Raw genomic sequence first — 7,950 nt, forward strand, 5'->3', positions numbered from 1 at the left:
AGGTGACCCTGGGCGACTCACAGATTCTCCGCGTAGCCGACTTAGGGGTCTTGTAAGGACCAAATGGAGGAAAGGAGCACAAAGTAAGCGGCACAGAGGGGGCAGGTGGGACGTATCTCCTCTTTTAGAAAACAAAGGGGGCTCAGGAGCCTCTCTGGGCTCTCGCAGCTAGTGTGGCGGAGCAGTCAGAGAGATTCGGGTGGGTCACCCTTTTGGTCTGGAGCAACAGAACAGTGTCTGAGTCAGTGTTCCCTCTAAGCTGAGTTAGTGTGAGCTAGCTCACAGATTTTTAGTCTCCGGCTCACACATTTTTGTCTTCGCTCAGGGAGGATGGCTTCAGAGTAATTTATACAGCAGCCAAATCGCTCGCAACTTGAATGCCAGCAGCTCACAAAGTAGAATTGTTGCTCACAAGACTCCACAATTTAGAGGGAGCATTGGTCTGAGTCCAGTGGCACCTTTAAGACCAGCTATATTTAATTCTGGGTATTATCTTTCGTGTGCATATCCACCCGAAAGCTTATACCCGCAGTTAAACTTGTGGGTCTTAAAGGTGCCACTGGACTCAGACCCTGACTAAGATAATAGTGTAACAAGATGCTCACTTCCACACCCGGTTAGAGAACCTGGACCAACAGTTCTAAAAGGACTTTGCCTATTCAGAAATGTTGACTGGCAGAATTCTCCAGGATTTATCTATTAAAGGCTGTCTATCCACCTTTAAATCTGATTGTACAAACAACTAAGGGGTGAGTTCGGCTCTTTGGATTATAACCAGCAAACCAGACTGAAAACCTTCAGAGACTTTTATTGAGAAAAGAAATCATCTTTATTATGCAAGACAGCAAGAAGTACACAGTTACTGTGAAAAGAAGTGCTAAAATTATCACAGTTTCTAATACTGCTTAATCGTATTATAGTGAGTAATATCTTTAAAAGCAAACCAGGTTTCAGGTTTTCTTGTCTCACCGCCTTTAGGGATTATCATATATGTCTTAATGATGCACAGACAGAAATCTCACCTAATCTTCTTCTGAGACTTCCATACAGAGAAATCATATCTGCTTATCACGATACTGTGTTTTTATAGAAAAATATCAGTCTTGACCTCCCCTAGACTTCTATCGTAATCCTATGGTTACTATCTAGATATGTGATTGGTTCTGAACTTAGCATGAGATCAACAAAGCAAGTGCAAATGAGCCAGTCAGCAGGTGCATTATGAATTACATCTGATCAAGCAAGGTAAGAAGGCCAATCTCAACTCTTAACCTCTACTGAAAAGCAATTCATCTAATTTTTCTTTAACTGTTTCAGTTAACTCTCAAAGAGAGCTGGCATGAAACCCTGGACTTTGGGACTGTCACTTTTACATTTCGTGCCACAAAGGGGAATTTTCTGGGTGGTGCAGACGGTTGGCGGGGTCTGAAAAAACACCACATTTCAGAGAGCCCTTCCTATCCTCACCTGGGGGTGTGACTTTTAGCTCCCCGATCCTTCAGATACCTCCTGGCTTTCCCCTGACTCTGCTGGACCTCTTCCGGGCCTGTTTTTCAGCTGTCTGTTTCTGTCCAAATCCCGTGCCTGACGCAACCGGGTAGTTAAACCTGGACTAGTATTTCGGGAACTAGAAGCCGGCCGCTTCAGGGGGATATAGGTCTGACATGAGGGGCCACCCAGAGATGGAGCGCACTCCAGCGTATAACTGAACTCAATGTGTCCATAATCTAGGTATCCTATGCGTTCATCAGTACCCCCTGCCTTCATTTCATCCTGAAACCTCTTCAACAGGTCATCCTCATGGGGGTCACTGTCCCACACCTCCAGCTTATAGGTGTTGCGGTCTGCAAGTGTAACGGTCCCAAAGTCCAGGGTTTCATGCCACTGGGGGCTGTTATCACCATCAATGATCTCCGTCCGCATTGCCCGGCCTTGGAAGAGCACTCTGACGTAGCCGTCGGTGCCACTGAAGTCGTCCCCATAAAGGTTGGCGGCTCTTCGTATGTAGAATCTGAGGCGGGCCTTACCCCGCTCCCGGGCACAGCACATGTTGTCGTGCAGGTCGTTGGCGTGGCACATACATGCGCAGTGGTCTTCCCGACTCCGAAAGCCATTGTACGGGCACTGTCCGTCACAGCTCCTTCTCAGGGCCCTTTCGGTTATATAGTCGCTGATGGCTTGCTTCAGTGCTTTCCTCCTTGGGTCGCTTCTTTTTAGCAAAGTGTGTAGCGATGTCAGAGAATAAGATACCACCTCGGGGTGCCTTTTTGCACTCCTCATCCATTCTGAAAAGTTCTGGGCCTCCGGCAAGAACACCTTCTCGGGTTCATCTCCTCCCATCACTTCCATGTGCCACTTAACAAAAGGGTCTCCCGAATCTCCCTTCGTGGCACCTTTCCAGAGCTGGTGGCACTTGGAACTGTAGAGGGCCTCCGAAGTCAAACAGTTCTCAAGGTCAAAAACAGTCAGGCCACCCAAGGCTGCCGCACAGTTCTGCACGAAATACAGGTGACGCCTTTGCGCACCCAGCTCCACTTGGCTGACATAGTGGGTGCCGTAGATGTTGATAAAGCCCTGGTATTCCTTCTGGTGGTACTCCTTGGGCAGGTTGCTGACATCATGGGAGAAGTGAGAGGCCAGCAGCGGGCGTCTGGGTGGGAGTCCTAGCCTGCTCAGGAAGAGGAGCGGAAGATTAGAAACAGACTGGTGTGCCTCAGACACCGCTTGAGGGTACGTCTTCCTGACAAGGGCTGTGCTAAATGGTATTCCGGGAAGCCCGCAAAAATAGTTTTACAAAAATAACTGTGTGCCATTAAGTCGCAGCTGACTCATGGTGACCCGGGGACCATGGGGTCTTCAAGGCAAGAGAGCAGCGTTCCCTCTAAGCTGAGTTAGTGTGAGCTCGCTCACCGTTTTTTAGCCTCTAGCTCACAGATTTTTGTCTTCGCTCAGGAAGGAGGGCTCCAGAGCAAACTAATTTATGCAGTAGCCAAATTGCTCGCCCACAACTTTAATGCCGGTAGCTCGTAAAGTGGAATTTTTGCTCACAAGACTCCACGGCTTAGAGGGAACATTGCTTCAGAGGTAGTTTGCCATGGCCTGCCTCTTCATGGTGACCCTGGACTTCCCCGGTGGTCTCCTATCCTAGTACTAACTGTGGCCAGCCCTGCTTAGCTCTGTGCTCTGATGAGATCAGGCTAGTCAGTCTGCTTTTAAAAATATCTTTTCACAAGCACTTTCTTCTGTCAGTGTTTACACCCCAATTAAGTCTGAACTTATCAGAGGGGCTTGGCTTCGGGCCCTGCATTCACCCTCAGCTTTCTGCTTTGGAAAATAAGGAATTATAATAAGAGGGTATCTTGGAGTGTGTGAAGCGTGTATTTTCTCCATCACAGTCATCCTTCACGCATTAGGTGGAGGGAGCACAAAACCTGGGCTGTTAAAGGCAGGCCAGGCCATGGGGAGGAGTGTGGGTGGGGGGCTCAATCCGAAAACCTTTTGAGAGGGCATACCACAAAGCTGGTGGGAGGGGGCCATGGCCCAGCGGTAGAGCATCTACTTGGCATGCAGAAGGTGTCAGGTTCCGTCTCCAGGTAAAAGAGGCAGTAAAAGGTAAAGGTGAAGGTTCCCTTGCTCGAAAGCCAGTCGAATCCGACTCTAGGGTTGCGGTGCTCATCTCCGTTTCCAAGCCGAAGAGCCAGCGCTGTCCGAAGACATTTCCGTGGTCATGTGGCTGGCATGACTAAACACACCAAGGTGCACGGAACGCTGTTTCCTTCCCACCTAAGTGGTACCTATTTATCTACTTGCAATGTCTTGCTTTCGAACGGCCAGGTTGGCAGGAGCTGGAACTAGAGACGGGAGCTCACTCCATCATGCGGCACACTCGGGTCTCTCTTTTTTTAAGAAAACCCCCAATTTTATTAGGATATAATAATAAGTAAAATTTTACGTCATATAACAAACTTTTCATATCCTTTTATCCAAATATCTCCCCCCCTTCTGACTTCCCACAGTGCTCAAACCCCTATTACATTCTTGAATTTTTTTCTTTCCTTTTCCAATTCTTTAACAACATAACTCTTTCGGGGAACATAACTTTTTATCTGTCTATCTATACATGTTTAAATTCAATCTAAATGTCTATCCAACCTTAGTAATTGTGAAAGCAAAATAAATTGTTTTTTACATCCCAGTATTTCTCCATCGGCACCCTCGGGTCTCGAACTGCTGAACTACCGGCCTTCCACAGCCCACAGTTCAGCGTCTTAACCACTTGAGCCACCGCAGCTCCTAAAAGAGGCAGTAGGTGATACCAAAGAAGAATCAGTAGAGTGTTGGGAGTCTGGTAGAATGGACATGATGTTGCTTTGGCACTGCAGGACTCCTTTTGGCAAATGTCGCCCTCGTCGTCCCACTACATAGGTGGTAGGGTTGCCAGCCTCCAGGTGTGGCCTGGAGACCTCCACAAATCACAACTGATCTCCAGACGACAGAGATCAGTTCCCCTTGCAGAAAATGGCTGCTCTGGAGGGCACGTTCTGTGGCATTGTACCCGGCTGAGGTGCTTCCCTTCCCCAAACCCTGCTGTCTCCAGGCTCCACCCCCGACCCCCAAATCACCAGGAACTTCCACCCTCCCAAATTGGCATCCCTAACAGGTAAGATGAAATACTGCTGAAGAAGACAGGGGGCCTTGCTAGTGCTTGAAAGTCCTAGTTTTTCAAGGCAGGTTCTGCTTGTCTCTGAAGTGCTTACACCGCAGTGCGCTGGCTCTCAACGGAACGGCCCCCTCCATGGCCAGACTCAGGGGTCATTTCCTGCAGGAGCGCACAGGAGCGGAGCTCCGGCAGTAAAGAGCCCAGGGGGCGGGCACATGCAACAAGCCCCACCCCCTGCTCCCAGCAGCCCTCAGTCAGACCAAGAAGCAGCCAAGTACGTTGCAGAGCCCCCCCCGACCCCCGGTCCAAAACAGTCCATTGGCACCTTTAAGACCAAGTTCTATTCAGGTACAAGCTCTCCTCTGTGAGGACAGATCTGCATGCCCCCCCCCCAAATAGCTAGCAAGCCAAAACAGCCCAGTGGAGCCTGAGCGGTGGGTGTTGCCTTCTGACACACTTCCAGTGATGTCAGGGGGTGTGGCATACGCAAATGAGTTATGCTAATGAGCTCCTGCACCTCTTTTTCTACGGAATGAGCCCTGGCCAGACTGCTTAGCCTGCAGGTGCCGCAGCAGAGCTAATACTCACCGATAATATGTGCAGAACGTCTCATGCTTTATAAAGCTGTAACTGTCCCTCCGGGAGTACTCCTGAGCGCGAAGGGTTATCGGGGACCGAGACCCACCGAATGCCGCCTGGATTGCTGGCAACTCCAAGTCCGCCTTCCAGTCGTCCGTCACTTCCGTGGTCATGGCGTTTGCCACACCCAACACTGAGTGCTCCACAGAAGTGGCCACTCGCTGGTCACACTTGCTATGCACCCGCCAGCCGACAGCTGCCAAGGGGAGCCTCTGCATCTCCCGGTCCATCAGCGGATTCCGGCACAGGTTGCAGGTCCCGTTGGGTCCCCGCCACTGGCTGGTGTCCACCACGGAGGCCCCTTTCCTTCTCAGCGTGGTAATATCGAGTCCCTCGCCGATCAGGTTGTGCCCCGGCACGAAGCTTGTGGATTTCTGGCAGTCGTCATTGGGGAATACTTGGCAGTGGCTAGAGGTTGCCACTTTGAGGAGGGAGAGGAATCCTAAGGAGGCAGCTAGGAAGAAGAAGCGCAGCCCGGACATGGCGGCCCAGAGGGGGTCCTGCGTCCTGGAGGGCCGCTGGGCTTCTTAATCACCCTGGGGAGACAAGCAGAGAAGGTTCGCAAACCAAACCAGTTCAGAAAATTTGGGATGCAGAGGCAGCCCCCCCCCCCCAGTGTTAGAGGCTCCAAGATCACTGGGCTTCTCCAGCAGGCTCTCTTCTACCTGCCCTCCAAGTTTGGTGACAATTGGATTTGAGGGGTCCAAGTTAGGGACCCCTCAACAAGGTGCCCCAGGAGAGTGCTGTTCAGGGAGATGTTGAGCACGGGTTCTGGAGTGTATAGAACGGACCCTGTGCGAGATAGAGGCATCGAACTCATGGCCTACTCCCCAGGTTGCTCCCCCACATGCCGTACAAGATACGTGTGGATTAGACTTGGGGAGTCCAAGTTATGGACCTCCAAACAAGGTACCCCCAGGAAAGTGCTTTTTGAGGAGGTGTTGGGTGTGGGTTCAGGAGTGTGTAGAACAGGCCCTGTGTGAGCTAGAGGCATCAAATTCATGGCACACCTCCCTGGGATGCCCTCCCTACACCCTACAAGTTACGTGCAGATCGAACTTGTGGGGGGGGGGTCCGAGTTACAGCCCACCAAAGACCGCACTCCCAGGAAAATGCTTTCTGGTGAAACGTTGTCAAGTTTGGATTTGGGGCCATGACACGGGCAGGACGGGCCCTATGTGACCTAGCAGAGGGGGAGGGGCATCAAACTTGGAGGGTGGACTCTATGGCAACATACCCCACTGAGGACCCTGCCTTTCCCAGGACCCATGCCCAAATCCCCGGTAATTTCTCAACCTAGAACTGGCAACCCTGGGCTTTGGGAATGGAATCCCACCGTGGCACAACAGTCAGGGCAGAAAAGGAAATAGCAGGGTCAAAAGATCCCACAAGAGGCGAGGAAGGACAGAGTCTGAGAAGCCAGTTTTGGAGACCTTTAGTGGCAACTGGAGTAGATGGAGCCCCATTGAAGGAACCAGTTGACCAAGTGGCCTACCTAAATGGAAACATTCCTCCAGATGGTATGGCTTCCAGGCTATCTCATGGGCCCCTAACCCCTTCTGTAAGCTTTGGCAGCCCCTCTAGGGGTGCCAGCCTCCAGGTGGGACCAGGGGATCCCCCAGAATTGCAGCTCATCTTCAAACTAGAGAGATTAATGCCCCTAGAGAAAATGGAGACTTTGGACTCTATGGCACTGCGCCCCACTGAGGTCCCTGCCCTCCCCAGTCTACATCCCCAAATCGCCAGGAGTTTCCCAGCCTGGATCTGGCAACCCACCTCCTCCTCCTCCCCTGCTGTGGGCCAGGGGGAACATAGCAACCCTACTCTAGACCAAGGTCTCCTCCATTCCCCTGTACATACCTGAGGACTGTGTAGGGTTGTTCAGCCGAAAGTCCGTGAGGCTGGGGAAGCTAAACCGAAAGTCAAATGTCTTCTTCTCTCCACCTTTATATATCCCATTTTTGAACGTATGAATCACAGAGCATCTGAGAAGATGAGCAGAAGTGAAAGTAATCTCCCCCCCCCTTTTATTGAAATAATATGTTTCTTGAAAAGGGAAGGAAAGATCAGATAGATAAAAGCCTCTAAAGTTGGCAATTGATGCCATGAAAAAATCCAGGATGTGGTTTAGAGATCACCTCAGGGCCTCTCAACCAACCATACATGCGTTGGGACTTCCCTGTTGAAACTCAATTCCCACATTGGGGGGGGGGGGCTGGCTCAGGACCCTGGTATGGGGGGAGACGGGTGGGATTCCCCTTCCTGGTCCTGGATTTAGAGGCTAGAGCCTGGGAAGGGTGGGATTTGGGGAGGGGGAAGATCTCAGTGGGGTTGAAAGCCATGGAGTCCACCTTCCAAAGAAGTCATTTTTCCTCTGGGGGAGCTGATCTCCTTTGTCTGATGATCAGTGGTGGTGATTCTCGGAGATCTTTGAAGATTCTTGAGCTTTTGCTAAAAGTAATTGAGCAGCGGTTGTGGGGGCATCGGTAGGGTACTCAGAAGAAAGAAACATCACTTGAGTCACAACAGTTGAGGGGAAGTGGTGACCTGTCACAGGATGGAGGCTTTCCCGTCCTTTTGGTGCCAAGCTGCAGCAGTTTTTCTCTTCACGCTTATTCCCAGAATTGCTTTATATTGGCTGCGGTCACACG

At 50.9% G+C, this 7,950-nt stretch overlaps 1 protein-coding gene across 1 annotated transcript; it reads right to left on the reverse strand.

Annotated features, from left to right (window-relative positions):
- Window positions 1–883: 883 nt before the first annotated feature.
- LOC107107664 (perforin-1-like) lies at window positions 884–7,236 on the reverse strand. The gene is made up of 3 exons (XM_015407963.1): window positions 7,160–7,236; window positions 5,249–5,835; window positions 884–2,668 (listed from the first exon to the last, which is right to left on the reverse strand). Exons 2-3 carry the CDS (start codon window positions 5,779–5,781, stop codon window positions 1,483–1,485), a joined length of 1,719 nt encoding a protein of 572 aa, XP_015263449.1. The 5' UTR covers window positions 5,782–5,835; window positions 7,160–7,236; the 3' UTR covers window positions 884–1,482.
- Window positions 7,237–7,950: the final 714 nt, after the last annotated feature.

The sequence above is a fragment of the Gekko japonicus genome, unplaced genomic scaffold (assembly GCF_001447785.1).
Source record: "Gekko japonicus isolate JY-2015 unplaced genomic scaffold, Gekko_japonicus_V1.1 scaffold8174, whole genome shotgun sequence".
Taxonomy (NCBI): domain Eukaryota; kingdom Metazoa; phylum Chordata; class Lepidosauria; order Squamata; family Gekkonidae; genus Gekko; species Gekko japonicus.

Excerpts from the sequence above, each read along its gene's own strand:
- LOC107107664 (XM_015407963.1), bottom strand. The coding sequence starts at position 5,781 with ATGTCCGGGCTGCGCTTCTTCTTCCTAGCTGCCTCCTTAGGATTCCTC. Across the intron at positions 2,669-5,248 it reads ACGTTCTGCACATATTATCG|GCTAGGACTCCCACCCAGAC; the intron begins GTGAGTATTAGC and ends CTTCCTGAGCAG.